Here is a 27,951-nt window from a genome sequence, read left to right as displayed (position 1 = left end):
CAACGGAGGAGCAGGGGATAGAGAGCAGGCTGAAGACACGCCCATGTTGTCATGGAGACGCGTCCTGCTTCCATGGAAACCGGCTTGTTTGGATGGCAGGGAATGAGCAGCGGGGAACGGCTCCTTGGTCCTCTGCAGTCCCAGCAAAGACGCAGGAGAAGGAATAACGCACAAAATCCTCATAGCTGAACATCACCGCACCAGGTATCCAGCCTGATGTTTTAGTTAGAACACGTTTAGCTGCTGCAGAATCTCTTGAAAAGTATCAAGCTAGAAATATGTAGAGAAGGGCTGGAAATGTTCTTCAATAGAGATATATACAGTGGAGCACGTGCTGGGACACAGCTATAGGGGGCACAGGACACGTAAAAAGGAACTGTAAGTACAGTGTGCAGTCACAATGATGTAATCATGTTATAATGAGCTAGACACTCATGAGAAAGTCACACTGTAAGCAGGGAAATCTCTAAGGTGCCCACAAAGGGTTAACCCCTTAAGGACCAGCCTATTTTAAACCTTAAAGAGGCTCTGTCACCACATTATAAGTGCCCTATCTCCTATATAAATAGATGGGCGCTATAATGGAGGTGACAGTAATGCTTTTTATTTAAACAAACTATCTATTTTTACCACTTTATTAGCGTTTTTAGATTTATGCGAATGAGTTGATGAATGCCCACGTGGGCGTGTTTTTACTTTAGACCAAGTGGGCGTTGTACAGGGGAGTGTATGACACTGACCAATCAGCATCATGCACTCCTCTCCATTCATTTACTCAGCGCATAGGGATCCTGCTAGATCCTTATGTGCTGTCTTATACTAACACATTAACAATACTGAAGTGTTTAGACAGTGAATAGACATTCCACCGGATGTCTATTCACAATCTCTGCACTTCGTTACTCTGTCTGTGGTAGTTACAGCAGAGGACACGTAATCTCACGAGATTAAACGGTAGATAACAGGTTACACCGAGATCACGCTTCCTCTGCTGTAACTACCATAGAAACAGTAACGAAGTGCAGAGATTGTGAATAGACATCCCGTGGAATGTCTATTCACCGTCGAAACACTTCAGTATTGTTAATGTGTTAGTATAAGGGTATGTGCACACACACTAATTACGTCCGTAATTGACGGACGTATTTTGGCCGCAAGTACCAGACCGAACACAGTGCAGGGAGCCGGGCTCCTAGCATCATAGTTATGTACGATGCTAGGAGCCCCTGCCTCTCCGTGGAACTACTGTCCCGTACTGAAAACATGATTACAGTACGAGACAGTTGTCCTGCAGAGAGGCAGGGACTCCTAGCATCGTACATAACTATGATGCTAGGAGCCCGGCTCCCTGCACTGAGTTCGGTCCGGGACTTGCGGCCGAAATACGTCCGTCAATTACGGACGTAATTAGTGTGTGTGCACATACCCTAAGACAGCACATAAGGATCTAGCAGGATCCCCATGCGCTGTGTAAATGAATGGAGAGGAGTGCATGATGCTGATTGGTCAGCGTCATACACTTCTCTTTACAATGCCTACTTGGTAAAAAGGTAAAAAACGCCCAGTTGTCTATTAAGAAACTAATTAGCATAAATCTAAAATTGCCTATAACTTGGTCAAAAATGATCGTTTTTTAAAACAAAAAACACTGTTGTTATCTAAATTACAGCGCCAATCAGATTATGCAGGAGATAGGGCACTTATAATGTGGTGACGGAGCCTCTTTAAATAAATCCACCAGATTACTGGGTGATTAGTAAAGTTACCCGGCTGTCTATGCATTATGTATTAGCAGGTAACATTATACCATTGTCTCATGAATCAGTGAACTGTTCATTAATATGCCTTGTGTGTTGTTAAAGATAATATGACGCCTATCACCCTTAGGCCTCATTTACACGAGCGTATTATACGCGCGTGCGACGCGCGTGCTTTTCACGCGTGTCGTACGCACCTATAATAGTCTATGGGGCTGTTTAGACGATGCGTGAATTTTGCGCAGCGTGAGTGCGTTGCGTAAAACTCACGACATGTTCTATATTCTTGCGTTTTTCACGCAACACGCACCCATTGACTTCAATGGGTGCGTGAAAACAACGCATGCCACACTGACGGTCCTGCGTTGCATGCGCGAAAATCACGCAAGAGCTGTCAAACTCCTGAATGTAAACAGAAAAGCACCACGTGCTTTTCTGGTTACAAACATCCAAACGGAGTGTCAAATTAGAGATGAGCGCACCGAACTTCACCGGGTTCGGCCGAACTCGTTTTAACCGAACCCGGCAAAAAATGTTCGGGTACGCGACGTCAGGAGACAGTCACTGCCCACGGTGCTGAAAGACTTAAACTGTTTCAGCACCATGGACAGTGACTTTCGATCACAATATACATATACGTGTAAAAAAAAAAAAGAAGTTCTGACTTACCGATAACTCCCGGCTTCTTCCTCCAGTCCGACCTCCCGGGATGACAATTCAGGCCAAGTGACAGCTGCAGCCAATCACAGGCCAAGCACAGGCTGCAGCCAATCACAGGCTGCAGCGGTCTCATGGCCTGCCGCGTCATCCTGGGAGGTGGGGCCGGATGACAAGAGAGGGACGCGTCACCAAGGCAACGGCCGGGAGACCGGACTGGAGGAAGCAGGCAGTTCATGGTAAGTGTGAACGTCTTTTTTTATTCACAGGTTGGTGTAGATTGTGATCGGCATTCACTGTCGAGGGTGCTGAAAGAGTTACTGCCGATCAGTTAGCTCTTTCAGCACCTTGGACAGTGACGGGCGTCGACTACCTCATCTCTATGATGGCGGCTGCGCGAAAATCACGCAGCCGCGCATCATACACGGATGACACACGGAGCTGTCAATTGCCTTTTGCGCACGCAAAACGCAGCGTTTTTTTGCGTGCGCAAAACGCACACGCTCGTGTAAATGAGGCCTTATCCACCTATCATGCCGCATATACTTGTATTCTAAAAGCATCATCTTTTCTCTCAAGTCCCAGATTCTAATTAACAGCTGATAATGGCCAAGCTTGTTCAACTTCCATCAAAGTTTCTCCCTAAAGAGTGGAGCCTTGCCAACCAGACTCAGTATGCCAGTGCGGAGGTTCAGAGGTCAAGATCTGAAAGGCTAGTTGCTGAAAGTCAGAGACTGGTTGATGAGATTGAAAAGACAACACAGAAAACTCAAAAAGATGTCAACAAGAAACTAGGTATGACTTAAGTAGTAACCTACTCCAATGGTAAAGTGTATCTCCGCCTTTGAATGAACACCGTTTTACAGTTTACGGAAAAAGTAATCTATGTGAACAGTTAAGTAACTTTGTAAATTCTTTGTAAATTACTGATCTTGTATTGTAGTCAAGACCTGCATTCTACGGGCTTCAGAGTAGAAATCACCCAGCATTCCATTCTGGTTTAAGGAATGCTGGGTGATTATACTTCCCGGAATACAAATATGTGCAGACATTGGAGAAAATTTATCAAAACTTGTGGAAAGGAAATGGGAAGCAGTGGGACCGCCATCAGGAATTTCAGTGCCCCATACAGCCAAATTGTCTGGGCCCCCCTGCCCATTAACGGTTCCCCATCCAGCACCATATAATGCCCTTCAGTTGCTTGCTTCTGGCTCCATTTTCTCATTTCGGTCCCCATTGTACGGGACCCAAGATGTTTCAGACCTACATATAGGAATTGTCTGCAAGTCTAAGACATGCCCCCACCTCCTTCACTGCCATCAGATGGACAAACACTGATGACATCAAGCAACTATAGGCCACCAGGGAGGTGAACAATAATTTTGCCGTTTTTAATTTAGTTTTTTTTGTTTTGGGATCATGAGAAGGGAGTTTCCAAACACAGAGATCCTCCTTACTGCACCCCACCACAGTGAGGAGGACCTCAAATTGAGCAGCAGTCGATAATGTCTATAAATTGAGCGGCAGTAATTCAATGTATATGAGAATGACGAAACCACACAAGTACAGCGCTCGGCTGTTTCTGTCAGTCTCATAAACATTGAATGGAGTGGTGGGCGCATGCTTGACCACTGCTCCATTCAAGCTCCTTCTCACTGCAGAGGGGGGGGTGAGGAGGATCTTGGGATTCAGGACCCCCGTTCTCACGATTGATCGGATCCCAGAGGTGATCCTGTGGATAGGTGATTTATAATTCTCGGAAAACCCCTTTAAGGCCGAGGGAAAATGGCACGGAAGTTTTTTTTTTTTATTAATTATGACTCTTTAGGGAAAGGGCGGGGGGAATAGCAGTTGACATACAATATGTGTCCGTTGTTTTCTTTCCTCTTGGTTCAAGATAAACCCAGATGAGTAGCGCAAGATGAACAGCTTTTAAAAAAAAAGTTTTACTCATAATGCCCAACTTCTAAGGCTGGGTTCACACCTGTGTTGATTTTTTTGTACTGCTCCGTCAGAAGTGCCAGTTCTGTTGCACCACGGTGTAACGGCTGCCGCGCCATTCCCTGCTGCTTCCACAGCCTCTGCTCCGGTTCCTGTACCCTCCATGCCCTCATGCTCATCCCGAGCTCCACTCACCCGATCCGGACGCTCTGCAGGCTCTGGGCATCGTCAGGTAACTGCATCTCTCATCTCCCTCTACGGCCGTCATCCACGATGTGCGGCTGCAGCCACTAGACTCTTCCCTTCTTAAAGGGCCAGCGCGTGCCAAAAGCCTAAGACTTACTATTTATGGATCCTCCCCCCTCAGATCCTTGCTTGTTCAACCAAGTTATCCCTGTGAGCTTCCCTGTACCCCGTTTCCCTGTTACCTTGCCTTCTGCCTTTGTCTGGATTTCCCGTTGTGAGCTCTGCCTGAACTTGTACTATCCTTGCCTGCCGCCTGCCTTGACCGATTGCTATCCATACCCATTACGACGTCTGCTGCCTGTCCTGACTTCTAGCCTTTTTATCTGACTGCCTCTAAACCCGCTGTGCCAAGCGTTGCCCTGGGTTACAAGCACCATCTCCCAGACGACACAGAGGATCCACAAACAAACCGGTGAGAACCCATTGACTTTAATGAGTTCCGTCGGGTTTCTGTTGAGATGTCCATAGTTTTACCGGAAAGAATAGCGCAGCATGCTGCACTATTGTTTCTGGTATTCTCGACCAGATCTGGGATGAAGGCCCCTAATAGAGCCTCCAACACAGATGTGAACGAGGCCTAAGGCCCTGTTAACATGTGCGTTAGAGGCTCCGCTAGGGGCCTCAGTCACAGATCTGGCAGAGATGACTGGAAACAATAGCGCAGTATGCTGCGCTATTGTTTCTGGTAAAACTATGGACACCATGACGGAAAGTCGACAGAACCTATTAAAGTCAATGGGTTCCATCGGCCGCCGGTGGTGTCCGTGGTGCAACGGAACAGTTGCTTCCAGTATTCCCTTTAGCTGAACAATGGAATGACCCGACACAGATGTGAATAAGGCCTAACACAATTTTTTTTTCCAAAGCTGGTCATTTTGTGCCACTTATCTTTGAATATCTTGAACCAAGAGAAAAAGGAAGGAAAGACATCTGCAAAAAAAAAATTAACAATTAAAATTTTTACTAAAGCAACTGCCTATTAAGAGACAGGCAGCAGCTTATTCAGTACTTTCAGACACTTTACTTACTGTGTCAGAAGGAAAGTGAAGCTGCTTGCTCCAAGTCCAGGCCTCGTCGTCCCATGACCAGACATTGGCTCCAGGCGGTGAATCCAGCACAGCAAGTCAGTCCTCCAGGCTCAGAGTAGCTGGCTCAGAGAACTCCCGCCGCCACATTATAAATCGTGACCTGACTCTTCCTCCTCTCCTCACACAGCTATACTATTACGTAGAGGAGGTAAGTAAAAGAGAGAGGGTGGGGCGGGTGCGGGAGGGAGCGGGGCGGTCGGGCCCATTTTTGTGCAGGGGAGTTGGGCCCCCATGACTTTAATGTGGTAAAAAAAAACAGGCCCCTGCAATATGAAGCTGGTTGGACAGAGAGGCTATAATTAGCGGCAGGCCGGTGGCACGCGATAGCAGCAGCTAGTGGGTCCCTCTTTTAGTTACATTTGGTCCGGCCCCCTGACAGAAGTACCCCTAGTACTGCCCTGATGGCGGCCCTGGGAAGCAGTTGCCCAAAGAAGTATTTTACAAAAAGAGGCTTATGAAAAATGAGAGCAGGAATCTGAATGGTTGCTATGGGAAACTGGTTCAAGATTCCTTTGCATCAGATTTTGATAAGGCTACATTCACACGACTGTGAAAAATGGCCGTGTGACAGCTGTTTGTTTTTTTTAACGGCCGTCTTCAAAACATTGGAGTTCTAGGTGTGTATTCACACAGCCATTTCTTTAAAGGCCCGTGAATACTGGCTGTCAAAAAATAGAACATGCCAGACCGTGCACATAGAAGACAATGGATCAGTTTTTAATGGCCGTTTTTCAGAAAGCAATCCTTGTGACGACCGTTAAAAACTGATCCTGGCCCTCACAAGAGGACTCCCTGGGCGCAGTGCTACTATAAGTGCTGAGCCCGGGGAAGTCCTTGACATCACTATCCATATATATATATCAGGGCTTTCAACTATGGAGTCCACAGCCAGAGCATCGCAAGCTCTCTGGCCAGGGTCTGCTGTCTTGGGTAAGCCCTTGACCTCACTGTCCATATATGGACAGGGACGTCAGGGGCTCCCTCCGGGAGCGGAATCCCTGGTGAGAATGTTTCCAACGCTCTGGCCGGGGATTCCGGCATCTCAAAGGCCCTAACGTCACTGTCCATATATGAACAGTGACGTCATGGGCTTCCTCCAGATGCGAAATCCCAGGCCAAAGTGTTGACGATGCTCTGGCTGGGGATTTTGGCATCTCGAAGCCCCTAACGTTACTGTCCATATATGGACAGTGATGTCAGGGGCTTCCTGCAGGAGCGGAATCGCCGGCAAGAGCTTTGACGACGCTCTGGCCGGAGATTCCGCTTTTGGAGAAGTTCCTGTCGTCACTGTCCATATATGGACAGTGACATCAGGGGCTCCCTCCAGGAGCGGAATCCTCGGCTAGAGTGTTGCTGATCCTCTGGCTGGGAAATCCGCTCCTAGAGAATGCCTGATGTCACTGTCCATATATCGACAGTGAGGTCAGGGGCACTATGTGGGCACTTTAGCACTATCTATACTGGGCATTGTGGCACTATGTGGGCATTGTGGCATTATCTATGTGGGCACTGGCACTATCTAAGGGGGCACTATCTACAGTGGGGACTGTGGCACTATTTACAGGCGCATTGCAGCACTGTGGTATTAAAAAAACTCTGAAAAATTAAATCCATCTGTTTTTTTTTTAATGGCCATGAAAAACAGATGACAAACGGCCATTCAAAATGGTCCGACGGACTTAAAATGGATGAAAATTTGGAGACTCATAAGGCAAAACGGCCATGAAAAACTGACAGTTCATCAGTTTTTAATTCGTTTTTAATAGCCATTTTTGTCGTGTCAGTATAGCCTAAAGGGGGTATTACACTGGACGATTATCGGGCAAACGAGCGTTAATATAACACTCGATCATCTACTGGTCGTATCGTTTTAAAAAAGTAAAAGATTATCATTGTCGGCAGCACATCTCTGCACTTTGTTAACGTTGTTCAGAATCCCTGCACTTTGTTAACGTTTGTTTGGTACTTACAGCAGAGCAAGCGTAATTTCGCGAGATCTCACTGTAAATGACAGGTTACAGCGAGATTACGCTTTGCTCTGCTGTAAGTGCCAAACAAACATTAACGAAGTGCAGGGATTGTGAATAGACATCCCGTCCTGACTGGAAGGAATGTCTAGTCACTGTCTAAACACTTCAGTAACGTTAATATGTCAGTATAAGAGAGCACATCGTGAACAACACAGTGTCACTATGCGGTGACTAAATGAATGGAGAGAAGTGCATGACGCTGATTGGTCAGAGTCATGCACTCCTCTGTACAACGCCCACTTGGTCTAAAGTAAAAACACGCCCACTTGGGCATTAAGAAACTAATTAGCATAAAGCTAAAATCGCTCCTAATGTGGTGAAAATAGATAGTTTTTCTAAATAAAAAGCACTGCTGTCACCTACATTATAGCGCCCATCTCCTTATGTAGGAGATAAGCCACTTATAATGTAGTGACAGAGCCTCTTTAAGGCGGACCTGCGTATACTACCTCAACAATACAAAAAACTCCACTTACAATCTAAACCAAAACAATGCTTGTAAAACACATAAAAATACCATAATACACCCCAATGACTGAAGAATTGAAATTGTCAGTTTTTTTCATCCTAAATAAAAATAAGGTGTACAGAAGGCTTTACTGGTCACTGTAAACAATCTAAAAGTGAGAATATAGTATTATAAACAGTCGATAGCTTTATTTCATTATTGGAAATAAAGTCATGTCACAGTTATGAATCACTGATATCTTGTTGATCGGCAATCGCTGCACCGGCCTAGTGTCTGCACAGATCTGCACAGATTTTAATCTGGTAATTTGCATTCTGTAAAATGTAGTCTGTACAGTAATTTGATTATGAAAACCTAGCTTTCCCACTAAATGCTAAGCTGTTGTGTTTGTGTCTGTCATAAGTTTTTCTACTGTTTCCAATTACAACCATCAGAAATTGTGAATTCAGGTCTGGATGTTTTTAGAGGAAAAAAACAGTATTGCCGGTGGTATCGGGGATATGACCCTTAGGCTATGTTCACACTGAGTATTTTGCCGAGTTTTTTGACGCGGAAACAACGTCGCAAAACTCGGCAAAAACGGCCCGAAAATGCCTCCCATTGATTTCAATGGGAGGCGTCTGCGTCTTTTTCCCGCGAGCAGTAAAACTGCCTCGCGGGAAAAAGAAGCGACATGCCCTATCTTCGGGCGCTTCCGCCTCTGACCTCCCATTGACTTCAATGGGAGGCAGAGAAAGCGTATTTCGCGGTGTTTTATGCCCGCGGCGCTCAATGGCCGCGGGCGAAAAACGCCGCGAAAAACTCAGCGAAAATCGGCGTGCAGGGAGAGGAAAATCTGCCTCAAACTTCCAAACAGAATTTTGAGGCAGATATTCCTCCTGCAAAATACTCTGTGTGAACATAGACAGAGGTTTTCGCATCTTGGACATTTATGGCATATCCACAGGATATGCCATAAATGTCCAATAGATGCGGCTCCCACCTCTTTGAGCCGCACCTATCTCTAGAACGGGGCCTTGTATATATATTGACAATTTATTTTACAGCCAATGCTGCCACAGGGATTTTTGATCTGATATACAGCATCTGACTTCTGACAATATCCAAAGTTATTTACTGCCTACTTTGTATAAGAAATTATTTTTCCATTTACTGCCGTATCTCTATATTGCAGTATCCATGGCCCCAATGAAATGCATTACAATCATGCAGCAAGTTGTGTGCCAATTAGAAGAAAATCTTGTACTAAGCGTAGTTTTCTATATAAGCGTCCGGCTTGTGACATTTATCTCCACAGAGCAGAGGTTGGACGAAATCCAGTTTTGGAAGAAAGAGTTAGACGACAAGCTTGAAGACACATCTAATGATATAGAACAGTTGCTGGCATATAAGACCCGATTGGAAAAAGCTCTGGAGAGCTGCATGGAGCCCCTGTCCATAGCACAACAATGTTTAATTGAAAGGTAATAACAGGAATGTTTAAAGCGGAATTACATATAAACATATCTTCTGACATGTCATTGAGAAATTTCATAAAGTAACATTGGTGATGATCCGTAAGCTGGGGCCACCAACAATTCCCAGAATGGATGGGTTTATGGCTACGCTCGTTAACCAACAGAAATTTTCGCTAGTCGGCAGCACATCTCCCTGTGGATAGAGTAAGATGTGCTGCCAACATGGTGCAAATTCATGGGGACGAACGACCATAGTAATGATCGTTCGTCCCCATACATTAACGATTGTCGCTCCTTGTGAAAGGAGCCGTTCAATTCGCTGTGTGGCGCTCGTTTTTCTAGCTGTGTAAAAGTATCTTTATGCCTGGGAATTGGTCGGCGTTCCAGTTTTAATGCTATCCCCTGATGTGTCAGTGTCATATCCGATCATTTAGATTGTAAATCTTCTAATTCAACGAGGGCTACATAATCTAAAAAGATATATATTCTTCCCTACAACCATTCTGCTTTGGCTAGTGTGCCAATGCATACTGTACGTTTAACATATTGATCACCACTTTATAGAGAGAAAAGAGTTGGTATAGATCTGGTTCATGATGAAGTGGAACGGGAGCTTATTAAAGAAGTAGAAGTGATCCAGGGAGTGGTGTCTTTGCTACAGAGGACATTGGAGCAGATCACTGAGCAGATCAGGTAAGTTATTTCACCATTTACCAAGCTAATCATTTTTAAGCTGGCCATACACTAACATTTCAGAAGGCCGTTTTCTGAATGACTTATCATTCATAGTTGGTCAGTGAAGGTTGTTAAGCTGGCCATACACATAAGATAAACGTTGTCCGAAATAGCCGATTTTGACAAAACATCATTTTAAAATGACAAGTGAAAGATCCTTTGCGATGGGCGACGGCAGACTACTGTCTGGCCAAATAGTGATCTGTGACGTCTGATTTTTTCGCCCGTCACCGGCTAAAACTAGGCGTGTGTGGCATGATCGGCCAGTGATCATTTGTCACTTTGCACAAGCGCATTCTGTTGTATTATGCTTTTTTTAACTATGTTGATGGTCAGATTGTTTGTATGAACGATCAGTCGTACGATTGATGTGGTACATTGCGGCCAATCCTAATCTTAAGTGTAGCTTTAAAACCACAAATCACCAATCGATCTCTGTCTTTATATGTGACGTCAGTTTTTTCATGTTCGAGGTTGCCGACGCTCATCTGAATGTAGCTTTAGGCTGCCCATAAACAGTAGTATTGGGAAAAATGCAGCAAAACGCTGTATGTGAAAGCAGCCTAATAACAATTTTGTCACAATGACAATGGTGGAGATTTACTAAGCAAAATGTGGCAGAATTCTGGCACAAATTGTGTAAAAAAAAAAGTACCGTACATGGCGTGACCCTCATTTATTTATGTGTTTTAGACACTTTTGGCACCTTCTTCAACAGTGTCTATTAAAAGGGAGGGCTAAAAGGAGTCAAAAAATGCATCATAAAATATTGGTGTAAAGTATACCAGCCATGAGGTGGTATAAGAAAGCGAAAAGTGTCTAACATGTCTAGCGAGTGGCACCAAATTTATCATACATCGTGCGCCATTGTGATAAATTTGGAGAAGTTTCTGCCTCTGGTCTAGCTTAAAGAGGCTCTGTCACCACATTATAAGTGCCCTATCTCCTACATGATCGCCGCTGTAATGTAGATAACAGTGGTTTTTATTTGAAAAACGATCATTTTTGACCAAGTTATAAACAATTTTAGATTTATGCTAATTCGTTTCTTAATAGACAACTGGGCTTTGTACAGAGAAGTGTATGATGCTGACCAATCAGTGACCTATCAGTGACCAATCAGCATCATACACTTCTCATTGTTCCAGCCCAGCTTCTTTCACTGCACAATCACACTGTAACAATGGTCTGGAAGAATGAGAAGTGTATGACGCTGATTGGTCACTGATTGGTCAGCGTCATACACTTCTCTGTACAACGCCCAGTTGTCTATTAACCCGTTAGTGACCGGCCCATCGTGTTTCTACGTCGGTCACTAACGGGCCTTATTCCGATGCCATAGACTTTTTACGTCGCGGCATCGGAATAAGTTTACAGAGCAGGGAGCTGTCAAATCTCCCTGCTCTCAGCTGCTAGAGGCAGCTGAGGGCTGGGAGCGTCCCTGCTCTGCCGTGTGAGATCGATATTAGTATCGATCTCACACGTTTAACCCCTCAGATGCGGTGCGCAATAGCGAGCACCGCATCTGAGTGGTTTTGGAGAGAGGGAGGGAGCTCCCTCTCATCCCACTGACACCCTGCGATACGATCGCCGAGTGTCTGTGTCTCCAATGGCAGCCGGGGGCCTAATAAAGGCCCCCAGGTCTGCCTGGAGCAAATGCCTGCTAGATCATGCCGGAGGCATGACCTAGCAGATGCCTGTCCGTGTTAAACGGACAGGCAGTAATACAAAAGTATTGCAGTGTATTACAATAGCGATCGGAGAATCGCATATTAAAGTCCCCTAGTGGGACTAGTAAAAAAGTGAAAAAAAAGTTTAATAAAGTTAATTAAAAAAAAAAATGTGAAAAAAAATGAAAAACCCAGCTTTTCCCCTTACAAAATGCTTTACTATTAAAAAAACAAAATAAAGTTAAAAAGTTACACATATTTGGTATCGCCGCGTCCGTAACGACCCCGACTATAAATCTATTACATTATTTAACCCGCACGGTGAACGCCGTAAAAAAAATAATAAAAAACTATGGAAAAATTGCTGTTTTCTGTGAATACTGACTTTAAAAAAATGTGATAAAACGTGATCAAAAAGTCGCATCTACTCCAAAATGGTACCAATTAAAACTACAAGTCGTCCCGCAAAAAAAAAGCCCTCATTCAACCGCATCGGCGAAAAAATAAAAACGTTACGGCTCTTCAAATATGGAGACACAAAAACAAATAATTTTGAAAAAAAAGTGTTTTCACTGTGTAAAAGTAGTAAAACATACAAAAACTATACAAATTTGGTATCGTTGCAATCGTAACAACCCGCTGAATAAAGTTATTGTGTTATTTATACCACACGGTAAACGGCGTAGATTTAGGACGCAAAAAAGAGTGGAGCAATTTCCGATTTTTTTCAATCCCCCCCCAAAAAAAAGTTTATAAAAGTTAATCAATAAATAATATGTACCTAAAACTGGTGCTATTAAAAAATACAACTTGTCCCGCAAAAAACAAGACCTTATACAGCTATGTCGACGCAAAAATAAAAAGGTTATAGCTCTTGGAATGTGACGATTGAAAAACGTAAAAAATAGCTTGGTCATTAAGGTCCAAAATAGGCTGGTCATTAAGGGGTTAAGAAACTAATTAGCATACATCTAAAATTGTTTATAACTTGGTCAAAAATTATCGTTTTTCAAAATAAAAAGCACTTCTGTTATCTACATTACAGCGCTGATCACATTATGTAGGAGATGGGGCACTTATAATGTGGTGACAGAGCCTCTTTAATGCTGTCTAACTTTTTACTACTGTATTAGGCCAAATGCACACAATGAGTATTATGTGTGGATTTGCGGCGTGTATTTTCGTGCGGAAAATACGCAGCATAATACAAGTACCATTAAAGTAAATGAGATTTCAAGAAATCTTATCTACACGTTGCAGATTTTTTCTGCATGTAAATAGACCTGCGGTGCGTATTTTAAAATCTGCAGCATGTCAACTCATCTTGCGTTTCCGCTTGTGAATTGTATATGACTAGTTTTAATTTTTTTTACCAAAATCCGCAACATAAAAACGCACCTATTTCCACATCAAAATGTAAAAAGCAAACCTAAAAACGAATGAAAAAAATGCACTATTAGGTGCAGATGTAACCTGTGGAATTACATGTGTTTACCTGCGGTTTTGATGTGGATATTCTGCACTAAATTCCGCAACGCGTACATGTAGCCTTAGGGGTGTATTCACACTGTGCGGTTTTGACAAATTTTTTGCCGCGTTTTTCTCTGCGTCCGAAAACCACACCAAAATACTGCAAAATCGCGGTAAAAACTTGTGCGTGTGAATACACCCTTAGAAAATCTTTCCCAATGTAGGTAAAGGTATCCGCTATCTTCCCAACCTCCCCAAAAACATGCACACTCGGCTTGATTGCGAGACGGAGATAAGCCTCTTCCTCCTTTGTCACATTTGCCATCGGGGGACAGTAGAGAGGCCTCCATATACATTAGATTGTTGGCAGATTGAACATTGATCTATTGTGTATGGGCAGCTTTATACCATGTGTCACCCATGTAGCTTGGTATCATACAACAAAGAATGAGAAAGAATTACAAAGTAAGCTTCAGGTATAGGAACCAATGTAGACAAAATTCAGAACTATTTTTTATTGTGACTAGATTTCTTCTTTTCCTATTTTATTTTTGTTTTCTATGGCAACAGCTCCAGCTTTTGCACTAGTTAGGGTCTATTCACATCGTGCGGTCAAATCATGATTTATTGCCGCAATTACTGCACAATTGCATTTTGTCGCAATTTCGACATAGTCTCGGCAATAAACCGCAATTTAACCGCACCATGTGAATAGACCCTTTTTTTCCATGTGGGTTGATATAATGATTCATCACTTTTTCACTCTTTCTATTTTTGGATTTAGTTAATTTTTTTAAGGCCTCATTTACACGAGCGTGTGCGTTTTGCGCGCGCAAAAAACGCTGCGTTTTGCGCGCGCAAAAGGCATTTGGCAGCTCCGTGTGTCATCCGTGTATGATGCGCGGCTGCGTGATTTTCGCGCAGCCGCCATCATAGAGATGAGGCTAGTCGACGCCCGTCACTGTCCAAGGTGCTGAAAGAGCTAACTGATCGGCAGTAACTCTTTCAGCACCCTCGACAGTGAATGCCGATCACAATATACAGCAACCTGTGAATAAAAAAAGACTTTCATACTTACCAAGAACTTCCTGCTTCCCCCAGTCCGGGCTCCCGGCCGTTGCCTTGGTGACGCGTCCCACTCTTGTCATCCGGCCCCACCTCCCAGGATGACGCCGCAGTCCATGAGACCGCTGCAGCCTGTGATTGGCTGCAGCCTGTGCTTGGCCTGTGATTGGCTGCAGCTGTCACTTGGACTTAACTGTCATCCCGGGAGGTCGGACCGGAGTTATCGGTAAGTCAGAACTTTTTTTTTTTTTTACAGGTTCATGGATTTTCGGAGCGGAAGTCACTGTCCATGGTGCTGAACCAGTTTAACGCTTTCAGCACCGTGGACAGTGACTGTCTCCTGACGTCGCGTACCCGAACATTTTTTACCGCTTTCGGTCAAAACGAGTTTGGCCGAACCCGGTGAAGTTCGGTGCGCTCATCTCGAATTTGACACTCCGTTTGGATGTTTGTAAACAGAAAAGCACGTGGTGCTTTTCTGTTTACATTCAGGAGTTTGACAGCTCTTGCGCGAATCACGCAGTTCGCACGGAAGTGCTTCCGTGCGGCATGCGTGGTTTTCACGCACCCATTGACTTCAATGGGTGCGTGAGTGCGCGAAAAACGCACGATTATAGAACATGTCGTGAGTTTTTTTCTGCGCACACGCGCTGAGCGCAATTCACGCATCGTCTAAACTGCCCCATTGACTAATATAGGTGCGTACGACATGCGTGCAAAGCACGCGCGTCGCACGCGCGTATATTACGTTCGTGTAAATGAGGCCTAAGGCCTGATTTACACGAGCGTGTGCGTTTTGCGCGCGCAAAAAACGCTGCGTTTTGCGCGCGCAAAAGGCACTTGGCAGCTCCGTGTGTCATCCGTGTATGATGCGCGGCTGCGTGATTTTCGCGCAGCCGCCATCATAGAGATGAGGCTAGTCGACGCCCGTCACTGTCCAAGGTGCTGAAAGAGCTAACTGATCGGCAGTAACTCTTTCAGCACCCTCGACAGTGAATGCCGAACACAATATACACCAACCTGTGAATAAAAAAAGACTTTCATACTTACCAAGAACTTCCTGCTTCCCCCAGTCCGGGCTCCCGGCCGTTGCCTTGGTGACGCGTCCCTCTCTTGTCATCCGGCCCCACCTCCCAGGATGACGCCGCAGTCCATGAGACCGCTGCAGCCTGTGATTGGCTGCAGCCTGTGCTTGGCCTGTGATTGGCTGCAGCCTGTGCTTGGCCTGTGATTGGCTGCAGCTGTCACTTGGACTTTACTGTCATCCCGGGAGTTCGGACCGGAGTTATCGGTAAGTCAGAACGTCTTTTTTTTTTTACAGGTTCATGGATTTTCGGAGCGGAAGTCACTGTCCATGGTGCTGAACCAGTTTAACGCTTTCAGCACCGTGGACAGTGACTGTCTCCTGACGTCGCGTACCCGAACATTTTTTACCGGTTTCGGTCAAAACGAGTTTGGCCGAACCCGGTAAAGTTCGGTGCGCTCATCTCGAATTTGACACTCCGTTTGGATGTTTGTAACCAGAAAAGCACGTGGTGCTTTTCTGTTTACATTCATCCTTTTGACAGCTCTTGCGTGATTTTCGCGCATGCAACGCAGGACCGTCAGTGTGGCATGCGTTGTTTTCACGCACCCATTGAAGTCAATGGGTGCGTGTTGCGTGAAAAACGCAAGAATATAGAACATGTCGTGAGTTTTACGCAACGCACTCACGCAGCGCAAAATTCACGCATCGTCTAAACAGCCCCATAGACTATTATAGGTGCGTACGACACGCGTGAAAAGCACGCGTGTCGCACGCGCGTATAATACGCTCGTGTAAATGAGGCCTAAATGAGGCCTAAAACACTATCAAATCTGTAGATCTAGAATTTTTATAGTATTTTAGTATTTCTATGTATACCTCTGGCTACTACAGTTATATACTATCGTATATAAACAATTTTTCTTATCTTTGGTTTTTTTATGCTTATCTGCACATTGATGTCCTAGCAATTCCCATTATTTGCAGGTTGAGCCGATCAGCTAAATATGCGCTGGAGAAGGATCTAAAAGACAAGTTCGTAGCATTGAAACTGGATAATCACTGCAGCGCATTAACAAACAACTCCCTGGACATCACATATGCCTCCAACGTGGTTACAGTTCAGGCAAAGTAAGATATGTCACAGCCAACAATGTTGAGTTGTTCACTTGTTAGCCAATTGCTGATAATGCAGAAATAAAATAGGACTATTCACTGAAAAATATGTTATAAACAGGGATATATCTCTTGTATACTTCTCTATACTTTCATTTGTTTCGGGGAAATGCTCCTCATCTAATTTTTTGTAAAATTTGGTTATATATATTCTAATCATTAGTTCCCGCTTGTATGGAAAAATGGCTATTTAATCGCCTGAAACTTGCCAAAATTGTTCTATTTGTTTAAATGAATAAAAAACAATGTAGTGGTCCGCATTACTCGGTGCCCATTCACATAAATTGGCAACTATGTAACACATGGTCATGCCAAGTCCTTCAAATCAGGAACAGATCTCCACGCTTCTAATAGAGGGGTGACGATCCCCCCCTATGAAGTTCATATGGAAAGGTATTTTCCTGTTAGGCCAACCTATTTAAAGGAGTTTTCCCGGCTCTATATAAATCATGCTTAAAGAGGACCTGTCAGTAGGTCATATAAGTTGAACTTGTTTACAGACCTGGATAGCACTGTCTCCCTGATTCCAGCGCTGTTTTTCTTTGTTTCATGGACCCCCTTGTTCCAGAGATATGGTCCACTGTTGTGTTGGCTCCCTATTTGCTAATTTGCTGTAGTTAGTCAATGGGGTGGAGCTAGATTCCCTGCCTATGATGCTGACCAGTCAGCACGAGGCAACTTGAGGGAAATGTATGCCCTGTTGGCTACTACAGCAAACTAGCATATAGAGAGCCAACACAACAGTGGGCCATATCTCTGGAATGGAAAAATATCCAGATAAAAAAGAAAAACAGCGCTGGAATCAGGGAGACAGCGCTATTGAGGTCTGTAAACCAGTTCAACTTATATGAACTAGTGACAGGTACTCTTTAAATCACTGTATAAATGGAAAGTCTAACATATTTATTTTTTATTTTTTTTAAGAGGCATAATTTAGACCAATTTCCAAGTTAAATCTCGGCTACTTTATGGACATATGGTGCTGCATTTGCCCCCTTTGATAAATCTGTCACAACACTGCCAGTGGATAAAATTACTCAACTCTATCTACGCCAGCGTCTGTGTGAAGTAGAGATGCAACTTTTTTGTAACTTTTTAAAAAATAAATCTATTTAAAGAGGCTCTGTCACCAGATTATAAGTGTCCTATCTCCTACATAATCTGATTGGCGCTGTAATGTAGATAACAGCAGTGGTTTTTATTTTGAAAAACGATAATTTTTGAGCAAGTTATGAGCAATTTTAAATTTATGTTAATTAGTTTCTTAATAGACAACTGGGTGTGTCTTTACTTTTTACCAACTGAGCATTGTACAGAGGTGTGTATGACGCTGACCAATCAGTGACCAATCAGTGTCATACACTTCTCATTGTTCCAGCCCATTGTTCCAGTGTGATTGTGCAGTGAAAGCAGCTGGGCTGGAACAATGAGAAGTGTATGACACTGATTGGTCACTGATTGGTCAGCCTCATACACTTCGTTGTACAATGCTCAGTTGGTAAAAAGTAAAAACACGCCCAGTTGTCTATTAAGAAAGTCATTAGCATAAATCTAAAATTGCTCATAACTTGCTAAAAAATTATCGTTTTTCAAAATAAAAACCACTGCTGTTATCTACATTACAGCGCCAATCAGATTATGTAGGAGATAGGGCACTTATAATTCAAAAACGCTTCTAAAAACAAATTTGCGTTATTAAAATCTAAAATTCGGTTTTAAGGCGTTTTTAATTTGGTGTCATTTTGTACATGCATTTTTCTTGCGTTTTATGAAGTCCTATAGATAAGCCTAAGGGAAAAACACCTGAAAATAATGCCATACCCAAAGCATGCGTTTGGGGAAAAACGCCATTGATTACAAAATTGCTTTAAAAAAACGCCACAAACGCAGTTATATGTAGTGCATTTGATATTTTACTATAGACTTTAATGTAACATCTGTCCGTACTAAAAAAGACACCACGAAACTCTCAGAAAAACACCATTAAAAACTCTACCAAAAACGCAGCAAAACGCTGTGTGTGAATCCAGCCTTAATGCTAACCAAGCAGTAAGCCATGTCCATTTTTTTACAACCTGATGTGCATGGTGCAAATAATTAATAAATATGTCACAAAGCAGATTGCAGTGCTCTTCTGTTGCGGGTTTTCCCCATTGAATTCAATGGGAATGTAAATCCTGCAACAAATAGCCAAGTGTTGCAACTTTTGCGGCAGAAACGCTACAATTCCGCCACATAAATCGCAAATGATAAAAAAAACCACCTTTTTTTGGTTTCAAATGAATGAAAAAGCTTATACTTATCCCCGGCTGTTGTCATAGCGACGCTTTCTTCTGTTCTCCGTCCAGGCCGGCCTCCTGGGATGACATTTCATCTCACATGACTGCTGCAGCCAATCACAGGCTTCAGCAGTCACATGGGCTGCAGAGTCATCCCAGGAGGCCGGACTGCACGGAGAACAGATCGACACATCGCTATGACAACCAGGGATAATTATAGATTTTTTTTTTTCCAAGCACTAGTTTCCGCATCAGAATTTCACCCTGAAAAACTGCACCACAAAACTTGGATTTCTGCAGTGTTTGGCATGTATCTTGCTAGTTCAGCGCATGCTATGGATTTTAAAATCCACTGCATGTTTATTATTTCGCGTGAAGTTTTCCAAAGCATGTAAATGGGGTATAAAATACCCCATTCACATACATTGCCGGCGGAATGTTAGCAGATTCTGTCAGGATTTAGGCATGGAATGCGTGAGTAAGTCGTAACAGAATACTCAATGTGTGAACATGGACTAATTATGGGAATAACACATGCAAGATAAGGGCATGTTCAGACGTGAATGTGCAATGAATCTGTAGCAAAATTAGAATATTTGACGTTTCCGCCAGACGTGGCGGATTTTGCAGCAGACTTGCTGTAGATTTCAGCCTTTGCAAAGGCTGAAATCCGCCGTGGAAATCCACAGCTTCTCCGCAACAGACTGTGCATGCTGCGGAACGTAAATTCTGCACCGCAAGCTAGTTTTCGCACAGTTGTTTTCTGCAATGTCTGCACTAACTTAATTAAAAAGCTATAGAAATCTTAGAAAAAAATGTCTGCTGTGGATTTCCACCAGGGTCTGCCTGGAGTGGAATGCCAGAGCAAATTTGCCACGTCTAAACGTGCCCTAAGGGCATGACCAGACGTGGCGTATTTCTACCGCCACTGTCCACATCAATGCCGCACATAATCTGCGTTGCAGATTCTGTTTCGGCTTTGCCTAAAATGGGCATTAAATTGATGCGGACTAGCCGTTGCGTATTCAGGTGAAAGTACTTCCCTTCTCTCTATCAGTGCAGGATAGAGAGAAGGGACAGCCCTTTCCCTAGTAAAAGTAAAAGAAATTCATACTTACCCGGCCGTTGTCTTGGTGACGCGTCCCTCTCTTGACATCCAGCCCGACCTCCCTGGATGACGCGGCAGTCCATGTGACCGCTGTAGCCTGTGATTGGCATTGGCTGCAGCCGTCACTTGGACTGAAACGTCATCCTGGGAGGCCTGACTGGAGGAAGAAGCAGGGAGTTCTCGGTAAGTAGGAACTTCTATTTTTTTTACAGGTTGATGTATATTTTGAACGGAAGTCACTGTCCAGGGTGCAGAAACAGTACTGCTGATAGTTGAACTCTTTCAGCACCCTGGACAGTGACTATTTACTGACGTCGCCTAGCAACGCTCCCGTAATTACGGGTTCACACAAGTAGTCACCCGTAATTACGGGAGCCCCATTGACTTCTATGGGCCTGCCCGTGCCGTAATAACGGCCCGTGATTACGGGCGTTTTTACGTTAGTGTGCATGGGGCTTCAGTCTGGCTGTAGACCTAGAAATACATAGGTCCAGCCAGAATGAAGAAATGTCATGTTCGTAAAACAAATACGCTCCACAGCACACATAACATCTGCGAACTTCATTGCGGAATTTTGACTCTCCATTGAAGTCAAAGGAGAAATTCCGCAATGAGTCCGTAACAAGTCCGCTATACGTCCGCAACAACCAGTGTATGCTGCGGACACCAAATTACGCACCGCAGCCTATGGTCCGCAGCGGAGTTTTCCGCAACGTGCAAACAAACCTCACTAAAAAGCTGTGGAAAGCAATGGAGAAATGTGTACGCTGCGGATTTCCGCAGCGGACTGTCCGCAGCGGAATTCCAGAGCAATTCCGCCACGTCTGGTCATGCCCTAATAGTCATACGACAGCTACTTCTCTTTAATGCTGGGGCTACACAGTAACCCATCCAGTTAACCTAATTTTACCTCTATGGATCCTGTCTTCATTGCATTCGCCTCTGAGATATCCACTGCAGTACTTCTAGATAAAATGCTTTTTTCGGCTGGAAATACACAGCAACAGAAAGTCATTTGCAATCGCAGCTTCCCTTCTTTACTATGGGTAAAAGATTCGAAAACAACATTAAAACTATCACAAAATTTCCAAAAGATAAGTGAACTTGCGTTGTGACCGCCTGTACTGGCATCGTTCCTCTAATGGGAATTTTTTTTCGGTTTTTGGCAATGTAGAGAAAAAGCAAAGAACTAAACAGTTATAATAATTCAATAAAGCATATTTGTCAGGGAAGAACATCTAGACTACAGGACTGACAATATTATCTTCTTTTATTATTTGTAGCTCAGTAGCACCTAAAGAGTGGGAAGATTTCAGCAATGCAAACATAGAAAAAGCAGAAAAGCAGAGGAACAATGCCGTAGGACTGCGGACTTTGATTGACAGCATCTTATCGGAGACAGCCTCAGACATGCGCAAGCAGTGCGATACAGTCAACTTTGCCTTGAAAAAACGTGTAGCAGAGACAAAGGATGCAAAAAACAAGTTGGAAGTGCACTTGGCTAAGGTAAAAAAAATAGTGCAGTCATGTGCAACCTATATAGATTTGTTTTTCATATTTACTAGTCACTTTCGCGTGACTAGTGTCCCTTTAACATAGGTTAAAATCAAATACGTCTCTATTGAGCCAGACTTTTCCTAAAGACTGCGTTATATTCACCCGCACTAATTTAGCCGACATTTACAATAATGAAGACTGTGATTAGACTGATTTCATTGTCTACAGTGAAATGTTAATTATATCCATTCTTAATCCTTTCTTACAAAAAGGTTATGGATGAGATCAGTTCCCAGGAAAAGAACATAGAAAATATCAAGAAAGCCATTGCAGATAAAGAAGGACCTATCAAAGTGGCTCAGAGTCGTCTAGAGACCCGAACACTGAGGCCTAATGTTGAGCAATGTCGTGACCCTGTTCAATACAGACTTATCGGAGAAGTCCACGAAATAACTACAAATCTTGACAGGTGGGACTAATATAAGGATCATCACCTACAGTATACAATTTTGAACTAAGGGTCCTTTTACACTGGTCAATATTGGCAGTAAAACGAATGCCGATCAATGAGACAGCTGGTTGATCGTCGCTCCTTTCGCAAGTAGCTATGTATGTGGACGAGTGATTGTTACTACGATCGCTCGTCCCCATACACTTCAATCATGTCGGCAGCGGATCTCCCTGTTGCATAAACTATACGATCAGCCGATGATGGAGCGTTTTCTCATACATCGGCTAATGGTTGCCTTGTTTACACAGGGCAATGATAGGGAACGAGCGTTCATATGAACGCTCGCTTGCCCGATAATTGGCCTGTGTAAAAGGGTCTTAACTGTAGCATGTTTTTGCGCCACTCTCGCCATTTTTGTGGAAAGGGGGCATGGCCTCAGGAAAAGAAGGCTTGAAAACCAGGGCCCAAAAAATTCATTATAACTTATGCCAGAAAGCTGGCGTAAATTATAGTGCAAATTTCACTCTATGGGGCATAGCAAAGTAGAGGCCTGACCTGGGCTCCTACCTTGCCCTCCAATTAGGCTGGGTTCACACGACCGGGGGTTCACACGACCAGGTCCCACCCGAGCCCGAGTGTCGGCCGGTAAAATCGGCCATTTTGCCCGGCCGGTTTGCATAAAATTTTGCATCCGTTCCGGACCGGGCAGATCTGGACAGTGACATCAGCGGCAACTCCTGAAGGGGAATCCCCATGTGTTCGGGGATTCCGCTTCAGGAGTTTCCCCTGATGTCACTGCCCAGATATGGACAGAGACATCAAGCGCTCTGTCCAGGAGCGGAATCCCCGAAAACACGGGGATTCCGCTCCTTCAAGGAGCAAAAGTGGGGCTAGCACATAGCAGAGCAGGGAGATACCTCCCCGCTCTGCTATAGTGGCGTCGCTACAGTAGTAGCAGCCGCAGCAGCAGCTGCTAGCGGCGCCATGGAAGGTGTCGCCGAGCCAGGGCGCTTTTAAAACAAGCAGGGGAAGGGAGCCTGCTGTACATCCCGGCCCTGCCACACAGTGTACAGCGTACAGCCATTCTTCCGAATGGCATAAACTCCTCCTCCTCACATGCACTCTGCGCTGTGAGGAGGAGGAGATAGAGCGCAAGCGACGGAAAACCTGGCCATCACTCGGGGTATATTCCGGTGATGGCCGTGTATTACCTGGCCCCATAGACTTGTATGGGAGCCGGGAGGCCGGGTACCCGGCCGAAAATAGAGCATGTCCCATTTTTTGACGGCCGGTTTTCCCGGCCGTCAAAAAATCGGTTGTGTGAATAGCCCCATTAGGGGTCTATTATTCCTAATGCAGCTGGGTGCCGGCCGATTTATGAACGGCCGGCACCCGGCCGGGAAACCCTGTTGTGTGAATGTGGCCTTAGACTAACACTGCACCTCCCCATTGGACAGTTAAACAAATAAAAAAAATAATACTAAAAAAATAAAAAGGGCTTAAGTGATGTGGGGACCAGAGGGATAAAAGAGGAGCGCTGAGGTGATTATGTGTTTTTCTTTTTATTTTATGGGCGGGGGCGTGAGGGAAATGTATGGCGCATGGCCACAGTCATTGCGCCACAATTGTGGTTCATGGCCCTGCCGAAAGATGCAACACATTTTTTAAGAGGCTGTTGCTCTTTTTAATAAATAGGTCGCACCTAACTCCAATTTTTTTTTCTATTAAGACGGGCATATAAAAACCTCAGTCTTAATAAATTGCCCCTTTTCTGAATAAGAATGTTCTTTTCTTTTGCAGACTGCGGGAAACTCTGAGCCAGGCAGAAGCTGAGCTGAAAGGTTTGATCCGTAACCAGCTGTCTCTGGAAGAAGAGATCCAAGTCAAGGAAAATAGTCTGTACATTGATGAAGTAATATGTATGCAGATGAGAGAAGCTATCTCCATTAACAACTTCTAAATCCTACTATAATAACAAATAGTTTATGTGTGACTTTAATAAATTCACAATGGAAAAAATAACTCGAGAAATCTAAAGAAAATATTTCATGTGTTATATACATTTATTCAGGAGTGGGATTAAAATTTTAAACAACAGGTTCTCCGTTTTGCCGACAAAGACATAGGGGAGGGGGGATCGCGGTGTATCATGCCATGGAAAATTATTCTAATAATAAAATAAAACAATTACAATATTACAAATACACCCTATATTTAGGTGGACTCTAAATAAAAAAATTCCCTGTTCAGAATGTTTATAGAGGCTCTGTCACCACATTATAAGTGCCCTATCTCATATATAAGGAGATGGGCGCTGTAATGTAGGTGACAGTAATGCTTTTTATTTCGAAAAACGATCTATTTTAAACCACTTTATGAGCGATTTTTAGCTTTATGCTAATGAGTTTCTTAATGCCCAAGTGGGCGTGTTTTTTACGTTAGACCAAGTGGGCGTTGTACAGAACCAAGCTCAGTACATATATACAGCGCCAGAACAAAACTCAGTTCATATATACAGAACCAGAACAAAGCAGTACATATATACAGCACCAGAACCAAGCTCAGTACATACATACAACACCAGAACAAAGCTCAGTACATAATTACAGCACCAGAACAAAGCTCAGTACATATATACAGTGCCAGAACAAAGCTCAGTACATATATACAGTGCCAGAACAAAGCTCAGTACATAAATACAGCTCCAGAACGAAGCTCAGTACATAAATACAACACTAGAACCAAGCTCTGTACATAAATACAGCACCAGAACCAAGCTCAGTACATATATACAGTGCCAGAACAAAGCTCAGTACATACATACAGTGCCAGAACCAAGCTCAGTACATATATACAGTGCCAGAACAAAGCTCAGTACATAAATACAGTGCCAGAACCAAGCTCATTACATAAATACAGCACCAGAACAAAGCTCAGTACATATATACAGTGCCAGAACAAAGCTCAGTACATATATACAGTGCCAGAACAAAGCTCAGTACATAAATACAGCGCCACAACAAAGCTCAGTACAGAAATACAACACTAGAACCAAGCTCAGTACATAAATACAGCACCAGAACAAAGCTCAGTACATATATACAGTGCCAGAACAAAGCTCAGTACATATATACAGTGCCAGAACAAAGCTCAGTACATAAATACAGCGGCAGAATCAAGCTCAGTACATAAATACAGCGCCAGAACAAATCAGTACATAAATACAGCACCAGAACAAAGCTCAGTACATATATACAGTACCATAACCAAGCTCAATGCCACGATCTGTGGGTATGTGGACCCACTGGGCCGTACCGCCGTAGCGGGATAGCAGCTGGCCAAACAGCGTACCAAGTCAATGTCTATATAGTCCAAGCACAAGGGTACCTGTATCAGTTCAGACAGTAGTAACGGTTAGGTTCAGATGGGACCTTGGCAGCAGACACCAGGCATGGTGTAACACAGCAAGCATGACCGATGGCACAACACGACTCCAACTTTCCAAGGCACAGGAACAACGGTAGCATGGGATACAGGATACAGGTAGCAGGTACGGGAACAGGATACCACTAAGGGACCATTTGCAAAACTAACACGGGTAAACACAACGCTCGAGCAATGAGTGAAAGGGCAGAGCTCTTTTTATAGTCCGGGGTGATCATAGGTTAATTGATGATTATTTTCATGTGTGCACGCTGGCCCTTTAAGGCTGGGCACGAGCGTGCGCACGCACCCTATGGGGCACAGCAGAACGGAGCGGCAGTGAGCGCTGGCCCTCATCTCCTCCCCAGGAGGAGACCCATGGCTGCATCCGTCGGGGGGAGAGTAATCCCGACGGTCCGCGGCAGTGGACGTTACACATAGCTCCTTGTGAAAGAAGCAAACAAGCGCCGATCAACAAGCTGTCTCGTTGAACGACACTCGTTTTCACTACTCATGTCGGGCCCTGTAAGAGGACCCTTATTATTACCTCGCATTTCATTGTACTATTACTTGTGATATACGGTTAAAGGGATCCTGTCATCAACATCTTACCTGTTAAACTCGCCTGACCCCTCAATGGCCGCAGCTGTCCAGAGTTCATTCCTGTTCTCTTCTTTCCTGAAGTCCTCCTCTGTCTGTAAATATCGTCGTTTAAACTCTTCCCGCGTTTTATGGTAATTATTGTTCCCTCTGGGACGCAGCTTCTTAACCCCGCCCACCGCCGCCACCTGTCCGGCCCTAACTGGCTAAGGAGCTGTCAATCAAAAAGAAGGAGGTGGAGTCCACTCTGAGATGCTGGAGGAATGAAAATCTGACTCTTTTCGGATGAAGATTTGACTCTTTTCTGCTCATTTGCATACGGCGTGGGACCACTGAAAAACGGAATACTAAAGGTACAGAGCTTACTTAGAACATATTTATAGCTTAGATGACAATGATTTTTCACCCACTTTCACCAGGTATTGCTGGCTTTATAGCTAAAATGCTGGTGACAGGTTCCCTTTAAGATCACGCTGTGTTGTTGGGCTGGGAAGAGGAGAACTGTATGACACTGATTGGACAGCATATTTAAAAAAATATCTCATAACTTTGCAAATTATAAACGTTTTTGAAAAAATGTACACTAGTTATCAGCATATTAGATTAGTTAGGAGATAGGGCATTAATAAACGAGTGACAGATCCTCTTTAAAGTAGTTGTCTGGGGATTTTATATTAATGGCCTATCCTTAGGATAGGCCATCAAGATCAGATCGGTGGGGGTTCGACTCCCGACACCCCTACCGATCAGCTAATTGATGGGGCCGCGGCATACATCGCAGCAGCTTTTTCCCAGTTTACAGGGACAGCGCCGTACACTTACGTAGCGGCTGTGCCTGGGATTGCAGTTCCGGATATATTCAAGTGAGTGGGACTAAACTACAATAAGGCTGGATTCACACGAGCACATTACGTCCGTAATGGACGGAACGTATTTCGGCCGCAAGTCACGGACCGAACACATTGCAGGGAGCCGGGCTCCTAGCATCATAGTTATGTACGATGCTAGGAGTCCCTTCCTCGCTGCCGGACAACTATCCCGTACTATAATCATGTTTTCAGTACGGGACAGTAGTGAATCCAGCCTTACAGGCACAACCGCTACGGAATTGTACGGGACTGTGCCTGATAAACACTAAAGAGGCCGCGGCAACGAACGCTGCTGCCCCGTCACTCAGCTGATTGTTGGGGGTGCTTGGAGTCAGACTCCCACCAATCTGATATTGATGACTTATCAAAAGGCTAGGCCATCAATATAAAATTCCTGTCACCACATTATAAGTGGCCTATCTCCTACATAAGGAGATGGGCGCTATAATGTAGGTGACAGCAGTGCTTTTTATTTAAAAAACGATCTATTTTTACCACTTTATTAGTGATTTTAGATTTATGCTAATGAGTTGCTTAATGCTCAAGTGGGCGTATTTTTACTTTAGACCAAGTGGGCGTTGTACAGGGGAGTGTATGACGCTGACCAATCAGCCTCATGCACTCCTCTCCATTCATTTACTCAGCGCATAGGGATCCTGCTAGATCCTTATGTGCTGTCTTAGGCCTGATTTACACGAGCGTGTGCGTTTTGCACACGCAAAAAACGCGGCGTTTTGCGAACGCGCAAAAGGCACATAACAGCTCCGTGTGTCATCAGCGGATGAGGCGCGGCTGCGAGATTTTCGCGCAGCCGCCATCTTTATGACACTCCGTTTGGATGTTTGTAAACAGAAAAGCACGTGGTGCTTTTCTGTTTACATTCAGAGTTTGACAGCTGTTGCGCGAATCACGCTGTTCACACGGAAGTGCTTCCGTGCG

The 27,951-nt window shown here is 44.2% G+C and overlaps 2 protein-coding genes across 3 annotated transcripts in view; one reads left to right on the top strand and one right to left on the bottom strand.

Moving 5' to 3' along the window:
* The window catches only part of LOC142743398 (tricarboxylate transport protein, mitochondrial-like), a 57,878-nt gene extending 31,106 nt beyond the window's left edge, over positions 1 to 26,772 (bottom strand). Inside the window, exon 1 of the mRNA XM_075854143.1 lies at positions 26,156 to 26,772. Coding sequence (XP_075710258.1) covers positions 26,156 to 26,204 — 49 coding nt within the window. The 5' untranslated portion in view covers positions 26,205 to 26,772. The remainder of the gene's footprint in view (positions 1 to 26,155) is intronic.
* On the top strand, positions 51 to 24,142 carry TEKT1 (tektin 1). 2 transcript variants are annotated; one of them, XM_075854139.1, is made up of 8 exons: positions 51 to 204; positions 2,994 to 3,209; positions 9,486 to 9,651; positions 10,210 to 10,338; positions 16,597 to 16,740; positions 21,456 to 21,678; positions 21,942 to 22,138; positions 23,921 to 24,142. In XM_075854139.1, the coding sequence occupies exons 2-8, from the start codon at positions 3,020 to 3,022 to the stop codon at positions 24,078 to 24,080; spliced, it is 1,209 nt and encodes a 402-aa protein (XP_075710254.1). In that variant the 5' UTR covers positions 51 to 204; positions 2,994 to 3,019; the 3' UTR covers positions 24,081 to 24,142. The 2 variants fall into 2 exon arrangements, with proteins under 2 accessions (XP_075710254.1, XP_075710255.1); XM_075854140.1 differs by lacking the exon at positions 51 to 204 and adding an exon at positions 212 to 378.
* Positions 26,773 to 27,951: the final 1,179 nt, after the last annotated feature.

The sequence above is a fragment of the Rhinoderma darwinii genome, chromosome 2 (genome assembly GCF_050947455.1).
Source record: "Rhinoderma darwinii isolate aRhiDar2 chromosome 2, aRhiDar2.hap1, whole genome shotgun sequence".
NCBI classification, from domain to species: domain Eukaryota; kingdom Metazoa; phylum Chordata; class Amphibia; order Anura; family Rhinodermatidae; genus Rhinoderma; species Rhinoderma darwinii.
This window is presented reverse-complemented; position numbering and strand designations above follow the sequence as displayed.